This window comes from Lonchura striata, chromosome 20 (genome assembly GCF_050655825.1).
Source record: "Lonchura striata isolate lonStrDom1 chromosome 20, ASM5065582v1, whole genome shotgun sequence".
In the NCBI taxonomy this organism is placed as follows: domain Eukaryota; kingdom Metazoa; phylum Chordata; class Aves; order Passeriformes; family Estrildidae; genus Lonchura; species Lonchura striata.
This window is the reverse complement of record NC_140722.1, coordinates 10,327,183-10,351,603: the sequence shown is the minus strand read 5'-3', so window position 1 is coordinate 10,351,603 and position 24,421 is coordinate 10,327,183. Positions and strand designations below refer to the sequence as shown.

Genomic DNA, 24,421 nt, shown 5'->3' with positions numbered 1-24,421 from the left:
TGTGTTGTGTCTTCACGGGAAATGGGGCTGCTGCTGTCAGCCACAGCTGAGAGCATCCTCGAGAGCCAGAATAGAACAGGATATGGAGTCCTATTTGCCCTACATCTGCCTTCAGGCTACAGGTTCTGACCTGCACTGTAGCTCTCTCTTCCCTCCAGAAGTGACACCACGTCAGGAATTGTTTCTGCTCTGCTGTCCTTAACAAAAAGGGACGAGGAGGGTTTGTAGCTTTTGTGTGAGATGATGTCCCCAGCCCTGCTCGGTGCTTGGTGTGCTCAGCTGAGCAGAGACAGAACACAGAACTCATGAACAGCACCCTCAAATGGATTTGGACTTCTCCATGGGCACCTCGAGGTGCTACAAACTATTTTTATTCCTTTCTGCTCCCCTCCTGCCTTCACCTGATTAAGTTAAGCACAAAGTTGGTCAAACCACTGGTGGGCTGCATGTTGATGATTTCAGGCACCTCAGACCAGAAAGCCCTAAGTGTTCTGTCATGCTCTTCAGGAGGATTACAAATGATTCCAACACTATCCTGCTACCTTGTCTCACCTGGATGAGTTGCTGCATGGAAGTTGCTCTTCACTTACAAGCAGGCTCAATTTGCCAACATCTTTGATAATTTGCCTTTTTTTTTTTTTTTCAGTGTATTACTGTCTAGTAATTTTGCCAAGTTGGATTATTTAGCAGTAGAAACCCAGGTGTGTTTGCATTATTGTGTGGAGAAGTTGCATTGAAACTGCTGGGTTAGGGAGATTTCAAGCTGAAGTCACTGTCCTTTCAGGAGACAACAATTGTCCTTCCTGGAATGTATGAGCCTGTTGCTCCATTCACACCCTTTCAGGTATTGATCCTAATCTGTACTTAATAAAATCTTCAAGTAATTCAACCACTGTATGGATAAACTACAGGGATAGTAAATGTCAGGTCAAGTATTAATCTAGGAATCTTTTCTTTGGTTTAATCTTTTGACAGATTAAGCTGAACACAGGAAAAATGACAGGAGGTTGTGTTCTCATATAAGATTATTTTCTTTAGTCAGTACCTGTTCTCTAAGCTGATTCCATTTGTCATTTAATCAGCTTGGTGGGAGTTTTGCTTATAGAAAATCATACAGCAGTAAAAGAAATGATGTCTGTGTATTTATTTATGTGAATGTGATGGATGTTGCATTCAAACACTTTCAACTGCAGCTGGTTTGGACAGTGAAAGTGACTTCTTATCTCAGAGGCAGATTAGTCAAGCTGCTAATGGAAGAGGTGGCACTGAGCAAGACAAGGAAAGGAACAAAAGAGTACAAAAATAACAAAAATTTGTGATTGATTTCCAACTCGACTACTTATTCATTGAAAGTATGATTCATTGTTGCAGTGTCAGTGTTGGAAGCGTTTGCACCCCTCAGCGGTGAGACTGAACACAGGATCCCTCATTCCTGGGTATGAGTTGCTAAGTTTTCTGGAGCTGTGGTTACTCTACCACTTCTTTCCTGAGCTTAATGCATGGAATTCACTTCTGTAGTTACATCAGAGCTCATGTCCCCTCCTGCTTCGAGTTAACTGGACTCCAAACATACAATTTAAAAAACCCAAAATACATTGAACAATGGTTTACATTTTTGGCTGCAATTTGCCATGACTTGGCTCCCTCTTCTGGAAAAGGGGACAGTAGCAGAGTGAATAAAAATACTTCAGTTTCGTTTTCTGCCCAAATAAAGGGAGGGAAGCCTACAACTAAATGAAAACTAAGGTGGTTACTGCATGTGGTTCCCCTCAGTCCCTACTTGCAGCAAAGCTCGTTGTATTTGTGTTCTCTGTGTGCAGCAGGTCTGTGTGACTGTGCCTGACTATGCCACAGGCCTTTTGGGGAAGATCTCTTTTTTCTGAGGAAGAAACACTAAAGCAAAGGATAAAGTATGACTTGATTTTTTGCTTTTTCAGCAACCTCCTTCTCCTGGAACTGTCTTTGGTGTATAAGGAACCTTTTTGTTATTTCACTCTCAAAGGTTCAGCTCAACAATCAGCCTCCTGATTTATGTAGCAAGCTGTTCATCTGGGGCCTGCCAAGGGATTCATGTTGGGAGAAGAATATTTGAATTACCTAAATATTAGTCTGCTAAAGTCTTCATTCCACCAAGGATTGAGGGGTTTCTGGGTGCAGGAATAGCAGACAGGAGGTGCAGCCCAGCAGCTCTGCTATCTTTCCCAGGGGCCATGCACGACCTTGCTCAGGCTGTGCGGGAGCTCCTCCATCCTTTGCTCACCTGAAGTTTTGCCGTTCCTGCTTCCAGCCTGCGATCGGCCACAGCATCACCCGAGCGATGCCTCAACAAGGCTCCTCCGCTGCTTGTTCATGATCTTTAAGTGCGTCACGAGTCCTTTTGTTGTGGACTGAGATAACCATCATTTAAATTATTTATTTCCATAAAGGAGTTAGATTATCTCCTTCAGATACAGCAAGGCAGCGCCTCCATCCAACAGACATAAATCAAGCTGTAACAACACTCATCCCTATTTATTTTATCTTCGGAAGCGAATGTGATACTCACTTCTAATCCTTAAAAAAAGCTTTCTGCCGGCAACCCGCAGAGCTGCGGGAGCAGGGAGCGATTCCCTGCCCAGGTGCGGGAGCGGGAGGACAAACCCTGTCCCGTCCCCTCTTTCCGTGCCGTGCCGGTGGGATGTCAGCAGTGGAGAGGGAACGAGCAGAGCCCCGCGGTTCGCCGGGGCCGGCCCCTCGGCGCCCCGCGGGTCCGAGCGTGCCCGGGGCGGCGGGACCGGCACCGGGCCGGGCGGGACTTCCCGGCACGGCGGGCGGGGGCGGCGGGAGGCGCTGACACGTGGCCGCGGCCCGGCGGGGGAGGAGGGAGCCGGCGGCCGCCGCGATGTGAGCCGGGGAGGCGGAAGGCGCTGCCCGCATGGCCGCGGGGGGCGGCGGCAGGAACGCGCCCCCGGGCAGCGGCACCCGCGACGGCATGAGGCGGGATGGCGGCGCCGAGCCCTACTGGTCCAGGTAAGGCTGGACCCGCTGCCGCTCCCGGGAGAGCCGCTCCGCTGCTGGCGGCGCTCCCCGGGGACTCCCCGCACGCCCCCGGCCGGTGCCCTCCCGGCCCCGGCGCCCCCCGCATCCTCGGTCCCCGCCGCCCGCAGCTCCCGGGAAGGATGCGGCTCCGGGATGGAGCGGGTCGGGCAGCCCGCACCGCTCCCCGAGAGGCGATTTCGGAGGAGCTCGGTGCTCCCCGTCGGACCGGGAGCCTCCCGTCCCTGTCTCCGTTGCTGGCCTCCGGGAGGGACACGGTCCCACCGCCCCGGGTGGTTCCCTGTCCCCTGTCCCCTGTCCCCTGGACTGCAGCAGAGACGGTAGAAGGAAGGGGGAAGATAGGGAATTACTGTGAAAAACGGGGGGAAGAAAACCCCAACTATTGACCTTATTTCTGGCCTGTAATCAGTGAATTAAACACAAAACTGCTATGAGCCTCTTATCGAAGTGTTCCAGTGGGGATGTTTGTACTGGCGATAGCCATTCATTAAGATAAAGTCTGGAATAGGAGCTGGGCAGCTGCTAGACAGCATGAACTGCTCTTGATGCCAAATCATTAAAATACTTAAAATGCAGTTAAACCCCCAGTGACCACGTCTAACAGCAGGGGCACAAGCGAAGGCAGGGTGATCCAGTGCTTGGAGCAGGCTGGGACACCTGGGGCGGTGCTGCTCCTCTCTGCCACTCTGGCAAAGTCATCCAGCACCAAGACCTCAGGATCAGCCTCTTCTCCCATCTGAGGTGCGGTGAGATGATTATTCCAAAGTACCAGCGGGGCAGCTGGAATTCATAGAGGCTTTTCCAGACTGGGAGCCCCTGGACTCCCTGTGCTTGAGGAATGTGGCTGGGTTTCAGCTGGCTGATGTCTGGCCAGCCCTGGGGCTCCCCTCTTCCCCTCGCCTTGGGCTGGTCACTGTGCTGACCTCGCCCTGGCAGGACAGGTGGCACCCGTGCCAAAGCACAGGAGCACGAGGCCAGGGGAAGGGATTGTCCCTTCCAGCAGCAATAGCTGCTGAAAAATTGGTGTTTCTCATCCCTAGCTTTCCGCAAAGGCAGCAGGCTGATAGCCGGCTTTAATCTGCTGGAGGGAGAGGCTCTACCTGCACTCAGATTGGGGTGTCTCATCAAATCCATGCTCACTTTAAGAGTAACGGGGTGGGTCTTAAAGAAGAACCTTTGGCACAGAGGCGCTTAATATTTGAAGATTCTTTCCCCCTAAACCACTTAAGAAAATTCATTCTCTCTGTTCTCCCCCTTGCTAACTTTTCCCTAAGTCTTTCGAAGTGGGAGTGGTGGAACCTCACACCAGATTTTCATAAGGAAAAACTTTAGTTCATAGGTTTTTCCTCTAGGGAAAAAAAAACCCAACAAACCAAACCCAGAAAAACCATTTGACCAGAACCAGCTCTCCTGTTTCTCAAATCTCTTCGAAAAATGCAAAACATAGATACCACTTTCCAAAACAAAAGGGGTGAAGACAGCCTGTTGATCGAGACAGAAATTTTAAGTGATTCTGACCATGCTAAGTGCTGGTAATAATTGAGAGAATCCTATTAATGGGAAGGAGCAGCAGGATAACCCTAAGGCACCTCAGATAATTATCTATATTGCTGTAGTTCACAGAAGCTGAGATCATGTCCCCATTGTTTAGTGTAGACACACTCGTGGTCACAGCCCTTCTTTGAGGAGGTTTTATGGAAGTTTTATGGCCTAAAGTAAACTAAGGAGATGGAGGTTGAGTAAGGGGGAGCAAAAAGGGGGAATGAGCCACCAGATCATTTGAGCAGATTTGTCAAGTATGAAGTATGAAGTACCTCATTGGGTGAAGTGAATTTGGTGGACAATTTGTGAAGAGTATATGTAAATAAACAAATTTCATAGTTTCCAAGCAGTGAGTTACTGCCATGGGGGCAAAGTGTTATCAAGTGGGGGAAGTGACATGGGTTCTCCTTTCATGCTCCAACAAAAGATATGCCAGGCAGCCTTCCAAGATCTGTCAGTGCAAAGAGAGATAAACAGTTACCTAGGCAGGTTTATTTTTCCATCTTTTTTCATGCTTCTTCTTCTTTTGTCCTCCCTTTTTTCAACTGGCTTTTCCTTCCTCTTCCACTCTTCTTGCCTTATGTTTTCTCCTGCCTGCCTTTCCCAAACTTTTCTGCAGGTTTCCAATGGCTCCATTGTCACACATCTCTTCCAAGAGCAGCACTTGGGGATTTCCATTTGGGGCTTGAAAAAGCCCTCGTGTTTATGTAGCACATCTGGACAGTTAGAGAGCATTTCTTAATGTGATCCTAACACACCCAAGCAGGACCCCTCGGGCAGTGGATGTGTTTAAGCATCTCTGGTTTAACTGGGGGAAGACCAAAGCAGTGAGAAGAAAAATCGGTTGCTGAAGGTTGCACACAAAGCCTCCAGCAGCGGATGTAGGGCTCACATTTTGGATGGTGCCTCCAGAAGGGAGATGCAGCATGAAAAAGTCACTGTGGCCTGGGAAAGCAAATGACTCCTGAAGCCACTCTGCATCTCCCAGCCTCTGGCTACACCTGAAGACAAGGGGGTGATTATAAAAGTTTCTTTAAGCTCCAGAGATAAAAGGAGTCCTACCCCGGCCACAGGCTGATCTCCAGTCACCTGATCTTTGCCCAGACACAGCAGTCAGTTGTTTTTTCTGAGTTCTGTGCCCTCATCTTTTGTCAACACGATGTTGCAGCTTTAGTTGGTTGGGGTATTTTTGGTGGTTGGGATTTTTGTTTTACAAGTTCCTCACCCTGGGTTTATTAGTGACCTTGCTGAGAACTTTTTTCACGTGGAAAACGTAAGCAGGGCACACATTTCATTCTTGGCTGATCCATGTATGCCTTCAGATCAGTTTCCAAAGCATGCCTCTGCTTTATTATTATGTTTTCTCACCACCTCCACCTGGACTCAACAACTACTTCCAGCTCATATGAGCTGATGAAATTTAATTTCATCTTTGCTTTTGCCGAAAGCAAGAAATGAAGAGAGGGAATAAACCCAGAGCTCGTTTGCTGAACACCACTTTGTTGCCATCTGTGGCTCTGTGGAGGGAGCTTGAGCACAGGAGGTGGACAGGAAGCCAGCAGCTTTCCCAGGAAAAAAAGCCCTGTGTCCTCTGTGCTGCTCTTGCTGGCTGCTAGCTGGATTGGGAAAAACAATCCAACAACTCTCCTCTAAACCCCAAAGCTACTTTTGACAGTGACAAATCATTAGCTTGGAGCTGGTCTACAGCATGACAAAATCTGCTTGAGGTGGGGGGGGGAAATTACTCCAAGCCTCTCTCTTGTCAAGCATGTTAGATTTTGAAGGAGAAATTGTTGAGAAAAACAAAGAATGAGAAGTGAAAGGACTGTCAAACAGGGTTAAAAATAACAACCTGGGTGTTATCTCCTGGCACAGGAGTGGCTGCACTGCTGCTGTGTTGGTGCCACATCAGTCAGTCCTGCTTGTGGTGATTATTGTAAATTAAAGCTATAGGTAAGCTGGAAAAGAGTGTTTTTGAAGGAAGATGATCCCATGGGCCTGGGAATGGGTGATGAGGAGAGAAGTGTGGACACACCATGGTTGACAAGTGACCAAGCACAGGGCCACAGGCACCAGCTGCCCGTGCTGGGGACATTCCCCTGGGAGGTGGCCTGGGCTGCTGGGCATCCTGGCTTTGGAGCTGGAGGCAGGGCTGGGAGCTCAGTGCCACCTGTGGGCTCATCCCCTCCTTTCCTGGGGCTCTGCCAGGTCTGGGATGCCCAGTGCTGCTGGCTGGGACGAGTGGGAGGGCTGGGGGCACAGGGGGTGACCGCACTGACATGTTCTCTGTGCATCTCCCACGGAACTGGTTCTGATCTCTTTTTAGAGAGGGGAGCTGAGGTGGAGATGCCCTCCCTGGGAGGTGGGCGTTGTGCTCTGCTGATGGTCCCTGTGCCCATCTTGTGCAGATGGGGAGCTGCAGTTCCCAGTTCTTTCAGTTATGGAAAACACCCACAGATACTGCAGATGGCTTCTGGCCAAGAGCTGTTGCTGGGACAGGCTGTTCGTAGTCGTGCTGTCTAACACAGCTCTCTTACCACCTGAAAATACCTGGTGGTCCTGACTCGTGCCTTGGAGGGGGCTAAACTGGGATATAATTGACAGCCTGAACTCCAGAGTCCATCTCAACAGTGACCTGCAGTGTCTGCCAAAGCCCTGCAGACTGGGGGAAAGGAGGGAGGCGAGTCAAGAGAAATAAAAGTTGAATAAATATTTGCTCTGTGGCATCTACTGGAGGAATTCCTCCAGCAGGAAAACACACTGCAAATAAAGATACCCTGTGCTGCTGGCTCTGCTTCCACTGCCAGACAGCTCAGCTTGCTTTTGCCCCTTTGGGGATCTCAGGCATCCTTGAAAATCCATCCTAACCACTGTGCTCTGAGTGGAGGATCCATTGGGTTGGTGGGAGCTGGGTCTCAGGGAAATCAGTGGATGCTTGGAAGAAGAGACATTTCCACACAGTGCCCAAAGCTGCATTTGGAGGAGGAGAACCAAGGGGCATCAGACAAGGCTGCTCAAAAAGCCACCCAGGAAGAGTCATTAGTACTCTCTTGGGCTAATTATAGTCTGGGTGGTGGTTGGAGGTTTGTGAAATAGGAAGTGTTTCTAGCTGCATGGCTGCGTTGCTCTGTGAAGAGTCTCGGTGATGTGCAGGAGGGGATGCACCTGTGGTGCCTGTTTCTTCTGGGGAGGAGGGGATTGCACATCAGGCTGGGCACTGGGGAGCCACTGCCATCACTCAGCACCAAATTAGATCAATCAGGTGGCTCCAGGCAAGCTCCAGTGATTCCCTGCCAATGGTGTGGAGGGCTGGTCCCTCTCACAAAAGTGCCTGTACATGTAGCCAGGACTGGCCCAGGGGTCTTGGTGGGAGATGTTTGGTCTGGAGGGTGAATGGGGCGTGGTGGCACCAGTGACAGCAGTGGCAGTGATTTCCTGTGCTCTAATTTAGACTGTTTTTCTGCAGCAGGTTCTGTCTCCCTCCCTCATCACGGGATTCGTTAATCTGTTTATGCTGGTGAAGTTTCACTTCTTAGATGGCTGATGTCACCCACAAAAACTTTTGTTTGATTTGTCCCTATTCCTTAGTTTTGAAAGGAGGGTTTTAATTCCTGTCTCTGTGCTAGTCCAGGTTCCTCCTGTGTAACCTCTGCTGTCGTTGTTTTGCACCGAGCTAAACATTGAGTCATCTGCAGCCTCTGTGATAACTATAATTAGGAGAAAATGCATTTACAAAGCTCTTTCCTGTGATGCAAGCACGTCATTGTCCTTGCAGGGAAATCATTCCTGCCATGCTTCCAGGTGGGTGTGAGCAGCTACTGATTGCATTTGACACTCATACTCTGCATGGATTTTCCTAGCTGGATGTGCTGCCTACAAGAGGAAGTGGTAGTCTGAAGCCATCATTATATTCTCCACTTCTTGTGAGCATAATCCATACTGATGCAATTAAATATAAAGGAAGAGAATATAGAATGAATAGTAGTCAAAGAGAACATTGAGAGTGTGTTATACACCCAGAGATTTATTTAGTGCTTTGGAATAAAAATAAAAGTCAAGAGAAATATATATCCCTGGAGTTTTGTCAGAACATTAGTTGGAGAGGAGGCTTCTCAAGAGAAACAGAGTAAAGACTCCTTGAGATTTTCAGGTCTTTTTCTCTCCCTTTTACACCTTGCAGTGTTATACAGGGTTTTGGATAAAGGAAGAACTGTTGATCTGGTAATAAAATGCTGCTGTGCTTATCAGGATAACTGCAGGTTATTCTGAACACACCAGAATGGCTGGAGAGACAGAGCTCAGCCCCACTCCAGTGAAAGCTCATAAAGGTCTCCCTTTGCTGCAAGGGAAAAGTACAATTTAGGAAACTATCTTGGTGGCTAAATAATAGAAGATACCCTCACACATCACTGGCTGCTGTGCTTTACTTGTCACCTCGATTGCTGCAGGTTCAATACTCAAATTTATCAGTGCTGTGCTCTTTGAGATAACAGAGATTATGGCCCTGGACTGGCAGCAGCCCATTTGGGCAGGACAGGCAGGAGTTGTGCCTGGAAGCATCAGATTCCTGAGGGCTCTCAGGAAGGTTTTCCATGGCTGGTTATCCCCACCTGCCCTCTGCCTTTGGTGGGGGATTTATACCCAAAAGCTCGTGTCATATTGTCCTGCTGGGGTTTCTCTGACCCAGACATGCAGTGTCCTGGAGCCTTTGATTTCCCTGTGCTTTTCTGTGGCAAGCTGGAGTCAGTGGAACCACTGTTCCTGGAACTGGCTGGGGCTGGTGATTAAAAACCAGCCCACCTTTGGTTTTGCAGCAAATGGAGATATGATTGAAGATAACTTCCTCTCAGGGTAAGCCCAGGAGGGGATCTGAGAGCATCTCCCAGCTAGTTGAAATGACTGAGGCAGGTCAACCCCTGGTTACTCATTCCTCCAGCAAAGACAGGTGAGGTTTGCCAGTTCCTGTGTTATTTTGTGCACTCATGCGTGTGCACAGTAACAGCAGTTCCAACCCTCTAAACACCAACTGAAACACTTCCAGTTCCTCCTGCCAGAGGTTAGCACTGAGCTGCTTATCTGCCTTGTCAGGAAACAGCAATAAATCCATCTCCAGCAGGTTCACCTGCCTGCTGTGTTCTGCTTTTCATTGTTCCTTCACCTCCGCCCTGTGAGGGCCCATTTACACCTTTATAAATGAGTCTGTGCTGTGTGGGATTAACCCACATTTATCATCATTCCAGTGCAGAGAAATCAACTCTCTGTTTGATGTAAAAGGTGACCCGGGTTCTTTCCCACATGGAGAGTGGGTGTGTTTAGCAGGGTGGAAAGCCCAGAGGTTGCTGCCCTGGTACAGTGAATTCTCCTGGAGCAGAGAGTCTGTTAGCTCAGTGCTTTGTGCTCTGGCCTCTGGGCAGAGAAATAATCAAATACAAATAGTACCAGTAGTGGGTGTTCCTACTCGGCATTTAACTCTGTAAAGACTGGCAAAGGAGGGGACCCAAAGTGTCATGGCTGAGGGAAGGCAGAGGGATTTACCTGCACCTGGGCCTGACATTTGTAGCAAAATGTGTTTGTTTGCTCCAGAAGCCATCACTGACTTGCTTCTCACTTACTTCCGGCCCTTTTCTTGAGGCTGAGAGTTCATGAACCAGAAATATATATATTCTGCTAACATTTTTTGACTCTTATTATCTAAAATTTATTATCTGTCCAGGCTTAATTATGTTGCTTCTCTTTCTGAGATCTTCAGGCCCATCAAGTCTAAAGAATTCCTGCATATCCCTCATTTTTTTTAGGAGGTAACACACAGACCACCTCCCTTGGGGAATGGCTAGAAATGCCAAATAACTAATGTTTGCTGCCAAGAGGTGTGGCTCAGGCAGGTGCTTCCAACCTCATGCCCTGACCTTTCCTTTGTTATCCTTATCTTTTAAAGAATAGTTTCTTTATTGGGGGGGAAAAAAGCAGACAAACCAGGATCCTTCCTGCCTTTCCCTCCATCCACAGGCAGTGCTGTCCAAGCAGCCCATTCCACCTTGCAGCCTATGGACAGACATTTGCTGCTGGGGTCAAATAGTGTTTAGGATGAAGTTGGCATTGTTCCTAAAATCCAGGGGTGTCAGTCTCAGATTCAGTCAAAGAGAGAAATGGAAAGTTTCTAACCATGCAGGAGCCTGGGAATCTGCTGGAAAATAATGTAAATAAGAGGTTTATCTCTTATTTGTTCACATTGTTTATAGTTAAGTTTTATCACTGTGCGTCAAGCACTCTGCACCCATGGTTTAGGTTGTTTCCACTTCAGGACCAATGGAATTGGTCTGCACGAAGCTCTGTATAAAAGAGCAGTGTATTTTGAATAAACCAGAGTTTTACTCTCCCAGCCTTCTGAGTCAGAGTCTTTTTGTTCCCATCCTGCCTCAACAGCATCACAGGAGTACACTCTGTGTCAGCACCGCTGTGAGTTGTGCTGACCTTCATTTTATCGAGGCAGACTCGGCTTGCAAAGCCAAGCCAAGCCCTAAATCCTGGCTGTGCACTCACCCCTGGGGCCCAGCATCCCCCTGCCCTTTCCCCACCTTGCTCTCCATCCCTGCAGGCCCGAGTGCCGCGCGTGGACGGCGATGCTGCTGCTGGGGACGTGCCTGCTCTACTGTGCCCGTGTCACCGTGCCCATCTGCGCCCTGGCACTCAGCTCCGACTTCCACTGGGACAAGAAGCAGTTCGGCGTCGTGCTCAGCAGCTTCTTCTGGGGCTACTGCTTGACACAGATTCTTGGAGGACACATCAGTGATCAGTACTGGAAATTATTCTGATGTTTTCTTGTTTGAGTGAGGTTTAGCTTGGTTTTAACCCCGCAGTTCCAGACAGAGCAGTGGCAGTGCCAAGTTTCACAGCGATGGGTGGAGGGTCAGGTGTGTCCATGGGGAGAAGCTCTAGCTCAGAAGGGATGTGGGTACTTTAGACTGTCCAGATGGAAGCTGTGGATGTCTCATTCCTGCAAGTGATTCTAGGATTCTGTGAATACACCCTGCACAGGTGATCTTTGTTTTCAGCTCAGCACTTCCAGTGTCTCTGCCCTATATTCTCTTACAGCCTTTTCACAAGGAAGTGCCCATATACTGTTCCCATCATGTTTAGAAAAACTGTCTTCATTGTGTCATATGAATTAAAAACCAAACAATTTCCCCAGCTGGCTGTAAGGGAGGATCTGAATCATTACCTGCTTGAGTCCCTTTCCCCAGCCAATCTATTAGTGAGAGAGAGCTTTTCTGTGAAATCTTTTGTGAGGAGCACATGCCTGGAAGGGATGCATTATCTGTGCAGTGCACTTTGCTATTTAATTAGGGTCCTTAAGAGTTTGCAAGAAAACAGCCTGGAGAAACCTGAATGGTAAAAGGCAATGCTGAGGATTGCAAAAGAGCAAATGGAAAACACCATCACTGGTTAAGAGAAGCAGAAGGGTGGCAGCAGATGGGCTGCCCCTCCACCTCCCTCAGAGAGCTGAGTGGCTCAGTGCTGTGAGATCTCTGGGATCAGTGAGTGCTGGAGTTGGATGGGCAGTGCTGGCAGGGGGTGGGAAGGGAAAAGGTCAGAGCTACTCCCCAAGGGCCAAAAGAAGAACAGGTTTGACCAAAAGGTTGCTCTTAAAAACAGGTTAAACTGGGAAGGGCACTTGAGTCTGGACCACTTTGCCCTTTTGCCCTCCTGTCTTTGATAATGTGTTTTCTGTCTTCCAGAATAGGAGGTGAGAAAGTCCTCCTTCTTTCAGCATCAGCCTGGGGGTTCCTCACAGTCCTCACCCCGCTGCTCACCCACATCACTTCAGCCCATCTGGCTTTTATGACCTCTTCCAGGTTCCTCATGGGGCTGCTGCAAGGTGAGACCCCTGTCCTGAGCCTGTCTCTATGTCTGTCTGTTCAGGGGCTTCCTTGCACAGAGGCTCATGTGCAGCACACTGAGATGCAAATCCTGTGGTTTGCAGTGCATGAATCCTTCCCATGGGTGTCTGAGCAATTCTGTGCCTCAAAACAGCCTCCACATCCAGAACTTCCATGGGAAAAACCAGTGACATTTCTAGAGAAAGTCACTGACAAGTCATTTCCCAGTAGAAATCTCTCTGCCAGACAGGGGCTGCTGGCTTTGGAAATCATCTCTGGTAGCGTTTGGTTTTCCACATTTTAAAACTCCTTCAAAACACTCGGAGAAAATTGGCTCTTGCCAAAACTTTTGGATAATTTGGAGTGATTTTCCTTCCCTCTTGCCAAGCTGCAGCACTGGGAAGTGCATTGGCACTGATGGATTTACAGCAGCAGCCGTGAAGATGAAACAGGATTATGGAGAAGGCACAAAAAAACCCTTTGATGGAGATGGATCCACTCCGTTTATTTTACACCCCTGTTTTGAATTCACCAAAACTTCTGCTGCTTTGCCTCAGTGTTTAGCCCACTCTGGATCCCTTAAATTTGCTTTTGTTTTGCCTTACTGCTCCCTGCCTTGCTCCTGTTTCTCTTAGGGGTGTACTTCCCATCCCTGGCCAGCCTGCTGTCCCAGAGGGTGCGGGAGGGCGAGCGAGCCTTCACCTACAGCACGGTGGGGACTGGATCACAGTTCGGGTGAGTTCAAAGGCCTCGGCAGCCTGTGACAGTCTCTGGACATCCTACCTGATGAAATGCCACTAAATAGTTGGAGGCAAAACTCACAGCCCAAAGTACATGTGGATTCATGGGTCCTCAAGGACTCCTGCTGCAGCTGAGGAAGCCTCAGGCAGTTGCTGTCCTGCCTGCCAAGGATTTATGTATTGTTTTCTCTTTCTTTTCAAACCAGACTTTGAGGACTGTTTGCAACATTTAATTACTATGGGTAACAGCCCAATTCAGTAGGAAGAGCAAGGGTCAGCCTGACACTGGTCACCTGTCCTCTCTGATAGATGGCAAGAATAGAACTTCTCCATCTCTGCTGATCTCCGTCACAATTTCCTTTCTAAATGGAAAGGTTGCTTAAAAGCCAAATAGAAATATCACTGTGTTGAATCATTTAGTTTTCCAGTTTTCTCATTTCTTTTACTGCTTTAAATACTCTCTGGGATACTGCACACCAGCAACCTCCTTTTCTTTCCTCAATGACCATTTTTCAGTGAGGGGCAGGTGAGGGTGAGGTCCCTTTGGGATTTCTCCTGCCACTGAGGATCTGGCCTGAGATGCCACTCAGGGAACAGGACAGGTTGCAGAGCCATGGTGGGACTGGTGGCAGCACCCACACATGAGTGACTGAGAAATTCTCCCCTGTGAGGGTGCTGAGGCCCTGGCACAGGGTGCCCAGAGAAGCTGTGGGTGCCTCTGGATCCCTGGAAGTGTCCCAGGCCAGGTTGGATGGGGTTTGGAGCAACCTGGTCTTGTGGAAGGTGTCCCTGCCCATGGCAGGGGGTGGAACAAGACGAGCTTTAAGGTCCCATCCTGCTGGAGCTCACTTTTAGGTTAGGGGTGGCTTTGTGTGGTGGAAAAGTTTCTCTTTTACCTTGTGCTTTTAAAGAAAGAGTAGTCTTTTGTTGTGTGGTTAAGCTAGTTTATTGTATATTATGTAAAATATTTTCTTTTTGCTTAGCTGTTTAGGCAAAGATACACACATACCTTGACATTTTCTCTGATTCTTGTTCTCTATTTTTTCCTTGCTTAGGGTTGGTGTTATCTTTTATATATTATATGTTAAATGTTTATAGTTTTTTTTAATGCATATTACTTATATTAAATGATGCTTTTTTACTTTAAACTAATTTGTGAGTGTTAACATTACTAAGAACATGGAGGTAAGGAAGAAGAAAGAGGGAGGACAGGGCAGGCCTAAATTTTTTTATTTTAAAATTTTTGACTTCTATGTATAAGACTTAAAACTCCTTTGTATAGTACTCAAAATTTTTTCTCTTTATTTTGTGACTACTTTTAATATAATATTTAAACTTTTGTGACTTTTTGTTCTTTTTGTAAGGTTGGTAAATTGTTCTATGGTTTAAATCTAAAATTACAGTTGTTTTTAGCTGCTTGCTAGGGTCTCAAATGTTTTTGACTTGGACCCAGAACATCTAAAAATGTCTGAGGGACATTTTGAGTTCCGACACCTTCCAACCCAAATAATTTTAGGATTCTGTGGTTCAGTGGTGACCCCAGGGACAGTCTCCCATCAGTGTGCTCAGCCTGAGCACAGCCAGGCCAGTAAATCTGTTTTCCCTTGCAGAACGCTGCTGATTGGTGGTGCAGGATCTCTCCTCCTGGACTGGTACGGCTGGGAAAGTGTTTTCTACTTCTCTGGTTTGCTCACTTTGCTCTGGGTTTATTGCACCTGCAAATACCTCCTGAGTGAGAAAGGTGAGTCCAGCTGCATTCCTGGGGCTGGCAGTGCTCCCAAGGGTCTGGAACTAAGTGATTCCTCTCCATTGTTGTCTGCAAATCCTGTGTGTTTCCAAGATCATGCCTGATTTCACACAAAAGCCTTTTCCTCAGCTGTGTTCTGTAATACACTCTGTGTCACACCCAAGATCCCCAACCCAAAAACCAGGATTTGAGCTCTTGCAATGCTGATTTCCTATTTCAAGTCCCATGCTGGATTATACCATGGCTGAGAGCCTGATCTGGCTCCTCAGTACTCTTTAAGCACCAGTGAAAACACAAAACAGAGCATGATCTTCAAAGTGGATTAAGCTAAAGCAGGACAAGATACTTACTCCAAACTAAGAGCATCTACACATAGAGCTTTTAAAAACCAGTTAATCCACAATATCTCTTCCCAAATAACGGCCTAGGAGTAATTCCACATATGGACAAACCATTTCACCTGGCTACAGCATTATTAGGTTGAGTGTGGTATGTGGGAGCCCAGCTTGCTGGGAGCTGGGTGTGTGCCTGGTGCTGCACAGAATCCAAACTCAGTGCCTACCAAGGGACTTTTGTTTAATTATAAAAGAGATATAACACATGGGTGAAGGTGGCTGGATGGGGAGGGGTGTGGAAAAAATTTGATCAGTGTATGTGAAAAATGCATATTTTATGATTGGCTCTTCGCAAATATTAAATTGAATAATATATGTATTATGGAGGGTTATTTTGTAATACTGTATTAATCCTTTTTAAGTAGTGTGTTAAATATAGTTTTAGGTTGTAACATAATGTTAAAATAGAAACTCTTTTTAGTATTTTTTTAGTATTTATAGTATTTTTTACTAGCTCAAGAAAAGGGATCAAATAATCAAGAAACTCTTCACACAGAGATAACAGTGACAGGGAATCTATAGAATTACGACCTCCTTATCAGAAAAGGCATTCTTCCACCTTCTCTCCGTCTTTATGGAACCACCAGAATTTAGGGGAAGAAGTTGACAAAACCCAGAAAAATTCTTAATTTGCAAGGAATTTAAGCATCATGTATCAGATATATGAATATGCAACAGGCTGTTGCTTTTAAAGGTTATTCCTTTGTTCACAAGGCATGTTTTTGGCAGCTTAGTTCCCAAAAACATCTGGACGTCCGTAATTCTTTGTATTTTATTGTCTCGTAGTGTCCTAATCCTCATTGTCCAAATTTTTATTACTCTAATTTTATTATTAATAATAAAATAGTTATAAAAAATAGTAAACTATTAAGATTTTTAAAAACAAGTGATTGGTGTTTTTCACAGTGTAGCAAGATGGTTCCATGAACATTCGGCGCTTGTAGAGCCAAAACAACCAAGGGTTAGCAGGAGATTAAAAGTGGTTTTACAGCAGTGTCCCAGGGCTGCCTCCAGCTGCACAGGTAATTACTGACCACAGCTTTCCTTTGGGTGGTTTTTTCCCTGCAGAACTCACCATCCCCATGGACTATTTAGCGAGAGGCCTCTTGGTGCCCAAGCAGAGCAAAGTTCCCTGGAAGCAGCTGTTCAGGAAGGCACCGATCTGGTAGGCAGCTGCATGCATTGGCCAGGCTGGGAGCATCCTCTGTATTCTCCTCTCTGGGCTTATTTCTTCTGCCTCTGTGGTTTTTGTCCACTTATTAATATATTTGAGAAGCAGAAGCAGTTTTCTAATTCCTCCTGTATAAATAAAGAACTGGAAAGGTAAGCTTGGCAAAGGTGGTTTGTGTTCTGACCACAGGACTGTCATGCTCAAGTGTTACTGGTAAATCTCTCTCATTCCCAGGCTGTTCCCCCTGGATGAGTCCTGTGCTCCTCCAGAGTGATATTTTCCACGGGTCTTGTTAGAAATGCTGATTGTAATGGGCTCCTAACGAGTGCAAGTGCTGCTCAGGGGCACTGGGTGGCACGGGCTGTGTTCTCATTGCTGGCAAACATCTTTTTAATGGCCATTTTCCCTTTGGGATGCTGCAGTGGGTACTGAAGCTCATCCAAGCATGTTCCCAAGGGCTGTTTTAAGGCAGGGAGGAGGAGGAGGATGATGGGGCTGCAGGGCAGCAAGCCCATTCCTGCCTTGAATAACAATGGAGCCCATAACAAATCCCTAGAAAACCCTAAACAACACCTCTTGGAGCAGGAAGGCTCTTACAAGGCTGGAAGGGACTGGTGGGAAATGCAGTGGCATTAATTAGCCCTTCAATTAAACTCACCTGGCCCTGGGGCTGTACAGAACTAGCTGCAAGGAGAAAGCTGCAAGGAGAGACAATCTGAAGCTGAAAATCTGCAACAAAAAATCTCAGGAAGCTGAAATGAGTAGCTCTCCATGACAAAAATCTCAGGGATTTCCACCAGGAGCTGCCATCTCAGTGCCCGTTTCCCAGCCAGCATGACCTGTCACTGCTGATTGTTTCCTCTCAGCTGTGTATTTGCAGGGCTGTCATCATCGCTCAGCTCTCCACGGCCAGCACCTTCTTCACTCTGCTCTCCTGGCTGCCCACTTTCTTCAAGGAGACCTTTCCCGAGTCCAAGGTAGGTTGGCTGCAAAGCAGAAGCTTTGCTGTTCAAAGGAGGCCGTGCTGGGTACCTGCCAAAAGGGGGTGGAGATGAGGAAGATGATGGCAGAGGGATTTGGTGAGAGCAGGAGGGGTGGGAGGTTTCCCTGTGGCACTCCTGCTCATACTCCTGGAGATCTCTCCAGGTTGCAGAGGCTGGTTTCTGGTTGCTTGTTTAGGGATTCTGAAGGGTGCAGGGAAGAGCAGGTTGCATTGGGTTTTAGGAAAAGATAATTTTTCAACTAGCACAAAGCTCATGACATTATGCTGTTGCAAATAACCACCATTCACTCCTAGTTTTTTTCTAGGGTTTTTAAATAGGACTAACATTATACAGCTCAGGCCTGCCTGTGAAAATGATAATTACCATTAATAACAATAATGTGTACTTCAGAAATATTACAAAAGCTTCCCTCTCCTCAGCACAAATGATACTCCCATTTTTCAGAAAGCCAGGCAATACTCATCTGGGCTGAGAGCTGGTAATTTCATCTTGTTCTCAGAAACTCAGTCTTCTCCACAATGGCTCTGTTAGCTTTTTATAATTTGCAGAGCTGCTTACAAATGCCTTTTCGTATTACACATGTAAAGCTCTTTATGGCATACTTGATATTTATATTAAAATCATGTGTTAAACCAGCAAACATATTGTTGTGACAAGATCTGTGCACCTCGAGTAATGTGCTTGTGCAGCAGTAATTTACCATCTGTTAAGCATTATATCATGGTGCCCTTATGTAAGATGCTCTATAGAGTGCTCCTGCAGCTGATAATCGTTTTGTGCTGTTTCAAACGGGCTGAGGCTGCTTGGTTTTAAAGGATGGATGATAATCCCTAATGTGGGTAACCTGTGTCACCTGCTGGCTGAAATCCCTTGCTGCAGGTGAGCTGGGCAGCAGCCTGTGGCCACCTGAGTGAAGGTGATGGAGGGTTTGGCTCAGGGTGATGGGCTGTGGGATGAGACAAATTTGGGATTGATGTGCTGAGCAGCCCCAGCTGCTGTTAACAGACAGCAGAAGCACCACCCCACAGGGCCCATGAGCTAACATTGTCAAAAGTGACCAAGACCCAAATTTCAAAGGCATGGAAAGATGCAGATAGACCCTGATGTGATTTCCAGGAGCATCTTTAACAGGATTATTCAAAACCAAGATTATTCAGCCCTCCCACGTATCCCAAAGCCAGACAGAAGGGGAAATGTCTGCAGAGGGTGATGGGCTCTGAGCAAAGGGGGACTTGCTGGGGGTGATGGGTGCATGGATGGATGAGTAGGTTCAACCAGCTGAGATGAAATCCAGCCCACACAGATTTCAGCTCCTGTGGGATCTGGGCACCAAAGTGCCTCTGAACAGCTGTAATCCAGCTGACCACTAATCGCCTGTGATTACAGCTGCAGCTCACTTAATTGAAAATAGGCCGAAGGATGTTGCTACTCCTGATGTTACCTAATCCTGCCATTAGAAAATCCAGCTCTGCTCTCTCAGCCTCACACAGTAATTCTGCTAATGAGCTGGAAGCTGCTGGAAGTTTTGCCAGCAGCTTTGCTGGGGACCCACAGGAAACCCGCACTGAGCTTCCCAGGGCTCTGTGGCTCCCCGCCACGTCACCTTGCTGAGCAGTGAATTTTGCCATGTTTAATCCCTCTTTCTGGAGTTTTCTGCCTCTCCCCTGGATGCAGCATTGCTGGGGAAGAAGGGAAGATAACGAATCTACAAATGCTACAGGCTGTGATGCACCTGCTCTCTCACAGAGCTCGGAGTGGGGCGCAGTGCAGCTGAGTGCTGGCTCTGCAAAGGGGGTACAGGTGCTGCAACAAGTCCTGGGTGCTTCATTATTTCTCTTTTCTACAGCTACTACAGACTGTCAAAATATTTGCGAACAAACTCAGCTCTGGCAACAGATCTCTCTTGATTTTTACTCCTTTTCAGGGTTGGGTGTTTAATGTAGTCCCCTGGCTGGTTGCAATTCCCACGAGCTTGTTCAGTGGATTTCTGTCTGATCATTTAATTAGTCAAGGTGAGAGCTCTTTATGGCTTTTCCTCAGCTCTTATGGGATGTAGGAAGAGGACCTGGGTGGGAGGAGGTGGGTTTGTTGGTAGGGCGAAGACCCAGCAAATAGACAATGTGAGGTTCTGATACAAAAGCAGAATAAATTCTCCAGTGTCCAAATTCCATCTATGTTTGGGGCTCTCTTTAATCTCATTCATAATATCTGTGTGGAGATGAAATCTGGGCATCTGAAATCTACTTATGTTGTAGTTTTCTGGCTGGACAACAAGGTGAGCTGTGCCTAACTCCAAGTTTCCCTTTCTTCTCCAGGGTACAGAACCATCACCATTCGTAAGTTCATGCAGGTAAGAGAGCTGGAGCTGTGGGAGAGGTACCTGAGTTACCAGTTAAACTCTGATTATGTGGCAGACTAGACCTTGTGTGGAGCTGGGGTGGGGGTTATAGATGGAAACAGGAGAGATTTTCTGCCTTTGCACATTAACTGGTGGTCAGGATGTGTGAAAGGAAATCCAGAGGCAAACCCTGGCTGGGGAACTGAGCCTGGATTAATCGAGCACAGTGAGTGCTCTGAAGGGGTTTCCTTTCACAACCTGTCCCTGCTCATTCCAAATGACCCCTTAGGTGCTGAGGAAGTAGCAGTACAAGGGTGAGCAGAAATAGAAATGATTGGTGAGAACAGAGTGTATCCTCTGATCTGCAGCATCACATCCCTCTGGACAGACCTCTGACACAGAGGGACACTGGAAGGGGAAAAAAAGAGGAGCACAGGGTGCACACAAACTCACAGCATTGGAAAAGGGAACAGTTTGTTCGTGGCAGGAGTTGCTTTCTTCCTTGCAGAAAACGTGCTGTGGTGTTTAATTTTCCCTTTTTTTCCAGGTCATTGGCTCTGGTGTCTCAAGCATTTTTGCTTTGTGCCTGGGCCAGACCTCCAGTTTCTGCAAAGCAATAGTGTTTGCCTCAGCCTCTGTTGGGCTGCAGACCTTCAACCACAGGTGAGCAGAGCCATGGGGACAGTGGCCCTCAGCTCCCCTGCCCATTTGGCATTTTGGGGTCTTGGAGGAGGCTGCCTCCACCCTGACTGTGAGAACAAGAGTTGCCACTTGCCTGAGCATTGTTTTGGGACCCTGTGAGGCTGGTGGAGTTTAGTGCCCTGTGGGTTGGAAGTAATCCAGCAAACCTCCAGCATGGAAGGGCTTGGACCAGCCAGTAGGAGGGAGATGGAGCAGGAGGGGAATTGCATTGTGGCCCCTCTGAACACTGAGTTGAATTGTTTTCCTTCTGATACTCACCTGCTTTACTCTCAGCTTCTCCCTTCTCTTACCAGTGCCATTTCTTGTCCAGGAGCTTTCCTTGTGTTTGAAAAATCAAGCTGTGTAAATGATGGAAAAGCAGTCATGTTCCATTCCAACAGCCATTTTTCTTCCCCCTCTGTTTGTCACCAGTGGCATTTCAGTGAACGTGCAGGACCTGGCCCCCTCGTGTGCTGGCTTGCTCTTTGGTAAGGATTCTGTGGGGTTTCTGTGCTGGACAGGTGGCATCTGCAGGGAGGACATGGTCACCAGCATCAGTTTTGAGCAGGAGCAGCTCTGGGCAGTGTCTGCTCTCTGTGTGCAGTCTCAGCTTCCTTCTGTGACAAACCTGCCAGTGCTGGGGGCAGGTAACACCACCAAGGTGCCTTTGTTGTGTCTGTGAGGTGCTCTGCTGCACCCAGGGATGGGCTGGGGCTGTCTCAGTGGTCTCTGTCAGCTCTCCAGAGAAGCTGTGCCCACCCCTGGATCCCTGGAGGTGTCCAAGGCCAGGTTGGATGGGCTTGGAGCAGGGCTAGTGGAAGGAGTCCCTGCCCATGGCAGGAGGATGGAATGAGGTGAGCTTCAGGATCATCCCTGCTCAAACCACTCAGTGATTCCATGATCACAAAGGCATTTTGCCCAACGTGCAGACTGGGGGTTGGTGGCAGCTGTGATGGAAGTGCTCGTGTCTGTGGGTTTTCACCATTTCTTTTCACACCTTTTCTTTCCAGGGGTTGCAAACACAGGTGGAGCCCTCCTAGGTAAAGTACATTCTGCAGCTCATCCTTTCCTGGGGAGCCCTCTCCCTGCAGAGGGCAGGATCCAGCCCAGAGCCTTTGCACGTGTCTCTTCTCTGCAGGTGTCATTTGTGTGTACCTGGCTGGATACCTGATCGAGACCACCGGCTCCTGGATTTCTGTTTTCAACCTGGTGGCTGCTGTGAACAGCATTGGGCTCTGCACATTCCTCCTGTTTGGAGAGGCCCAGAGGGTGGACACAGACTCTGTGTACGTGGATCTTTAGAGATCAGCCCAGCAGCAGCTGAAGGACAGGAGAGTGTCACATCTATGGATCATTCTTGCACAAGTGCCAAAGAGCATTTTACTTTTTTTTTCTTTTTTTTTTTAGATGTTTTAACATGAAAAAATATGCTGAAATCAAGTACATAATGAGTCTGGATGAAACCCATGGGAGAGAAGAAATATAGAGTTCATTTTTTTTGCTCAGGGCTGTAGCTGGTGGCTTGCAGAGCCACCCAGCTCAACATCTCCAGTGAGGATATGCTCTGTGGGACCAGTTTGTCCCAGTTTGTGTCTCGTGGACAAATATCCTAGTGGCCAAAGCAGCTGACCTGACCTGTCTCCCAAGGCTGCTGTGGTTCCATGCCCTCTTGAGGGGAGCTGCTTCTCCATGTGTGGGAGAGGGGCTCCAATGCTCGGCTGTCCTGGGACCACCTGGCTCTGGGGCTGCTGTGCCACCAGGTGTCCTGTGGGTGTGACAGGAGCATCCCAACCAGTACCTCTGCCCTTAACCCCCACGTGTGCCTTCCTTCTGCAGCAGGTACCAGCCAGGTTTCCAGGGCTGGGAGGTGAATTCCAGGCTTCCCTTCAGGGGATGTGTGGCTGGGTGTGTGCCCTGGGCCGTGGGGCTGTGTCAGTGCTGCTCTCACGGAGCTGGGAGAGGACTCCAAGCCAAGCCTGGCTTTGCTCAAGGGCCCAAGGTGTCCCTTCTCTCCCTGGTGGCTTCACCCCAGCCCAGGTGGGTGAGGGCAGAGCTGAGCTGTCCCTCTGGAGCAGTTTTGTCAAATGCTGTGAATGTATGGGAAGAACTGGTCACACTCTGTGCTATGGATCTACAACTCCCAAATGCTTTCTGCATGTTTAGATGTGTCCTCCACGTGCTCTCAAGGCACCAAGGGAGACGTTCCAAAGAGCTTGGCATGGGCAGGTTTTGTTTCTGTGTTGAGCATAAATCAAATTTCTGCATTGGGCATCCACAGGGATGTGGTTCCCTGTGTCAGAGGGAAATACTTGGCTGTAGACACCTCTGAGCTTGAATGTCTTAAAGTTATTTGTAAATATTTTAAAATTTAAGTACCAAATCCTATATTTTATGTACTTGAGGCCTGATTCTGCATGCTTGTTTTGAGTGGTACTCCCACCAAATCCAGCACTCTTTCTCAAAGGGGAGGATCTACCAGCCTCCAGTGTTTGGTTCTGTAGGATCAATTTTAAAGGTGAATTTGATATCAAAGCAATTCATTGCTTCTCCTCCAGTCCCCTGATTTCAGCCTGAAAAGATCTCTTGCGTTTATCTAGTGCTTACCAGAAAACTCAGACTGAGGAGCAGGTTTCCCAAAGACCTTGCAGTACAGGAAAGCTATAGATTCATGTGAGAAAAAATCCTATTATATTTTACCTCACCTTTTTTTTTGGGCCAAATTTCTTCTTGGAAGACCTTTTGGAGCTGTGTAAAATTTCTGAATAACCTGGTTTGTAGTGAAAATACTGCCAGCCTTTTAATTGCAGAGACACTAATGGGCATCACTGAGCTGAGCCACTTACTGGGCAGAGTTGGAGATGAGGATGGGACTGCCTGATGCCTTCCCAAGAGAATAAAGAATCAGTGTGGCCTGATGGGACAGAGAGATTAGAAAGTATTTTATTTTTCTCCTTCTGTGCTCTTTTTTCTCTAAAAGGCTGTTTGCTACTATAGGTACCACTCTATATTGGGGTGCTGCAGAGCCAGGAAAGCTGCTGGGAAAGTCTTAAATCAGTGGGTAAATTGGGAAGAACACTCAGTAACAAACAGCAAACACAAACACAGCCAGGCTTGCCAAAGAGGCCTGAGGCTGTGCAGCATCTTCTGTCAGCTTGTCCTTTGTCCAGTCTGAGCAGATTGCTTGCATGGCCTTTCTTTAGTGACAGAAAAAAAGATCCCCATGGGTTTTGTGGGGTTTTTGAGTGTCTTCCTTGGCCATTCAGTGCTGCAGGTCAGGAGCACAAGGAGTCAGTTCTGGTTCTCTTTGCTGGATGCTCCATTTCTTGTGGAGGAGTCGATGAGTTTAAATCACTCATGTTTGAATCGGGCTGCTTGGCCACCCCTTGGATCTGCCAGCTGGGAAATTTGGAACTGATCTTCAAAGGGAAGTGTTTGGCTGTGCCTTCTCTGTGAATCCAGCTGCCATTCCAGTGAGCTGTCCAAGTTATCTGTCTCTCTAACTGGCTAATAAATTAAATATTTGACCTACACTTGAGGCTCATGTTTCACTCTCATCATACCTCTTCGGTGAAGTACTGAAACTGTTTTATCTGTACTGTTATTTGTTTAAGCCAAAGCTTGTGGTGTGCAAGTTTTTGCTATGGAAGGACCTAAAAAGAATAAAGGCAGCGAATCATTTGCAAACTGTGGATTTGCTTTGACTGGAGAGGTGTTAATCTGTGTGATCAGTGAGGGGCAGAGGAGTATATTTGATGTGATTAACTCCCGGGGGAGGCTGTGCAGGGAGAGTATCTGGGCTGGCACATTTTCACACCATCCTCACGTGTACATCAGACTCGGAGTTCATCCAGCTACATCTTCTCACTGATTTGGGGAAAAATGAGTGAAAA

The 24,421-nt window shown here is 47.7% G+C and overlaps 1 protein-coding gene across 2 annotated transcripts; it reads left to right on the top strand.

Annotated features, from left to right (window-relative positions):
• Positions 1–2,849: 2,849 nt before the first annotated feature.
• SLC17A9 (solute carrier family 17 member 9) lies at positions 2,850–24,215 on the top strand. Of its 2 annotated transcripts, XM_021553530.4 has the most exons (13): positions 2,850–3,009; positions 11,174–11,371; positions 12,315–12,454; positions 13,091–13,190; positions 14,806–14,936; positions 16,406–16,502; positions 17,389–17,485; positions 19,437–19,524; positions 19,828–19,862; positions 20,398–20,513; positions 20,964–21,019; positions 21,542–21,571; positions 21,670–24,215. In XM_021553530.4, exons 1-13 carry the CDS (start codon positions 2,915–2,917, stop codon positions 21,831–21,833), a joined length of 1,347 nt encoding a protein of 448 aa, XP_021409205.2. In that variant the 5' UTR covers positions 2,850–2,914; the 3' UTR covers positions 21,834–24,215. The 2 variants fall into 2 exon arrangements, with proteins under 2 accessions (XP_021409205.2, XP_085414365.1); XM_085558239.1 differs by lacking the exons at positions 21,542–21,571; positions 21,670–24,215 and having other exon boundaries at positions 20,863–21,000.
• Positions 24,216–24,421: the final 206 nt, after the last annotated feature.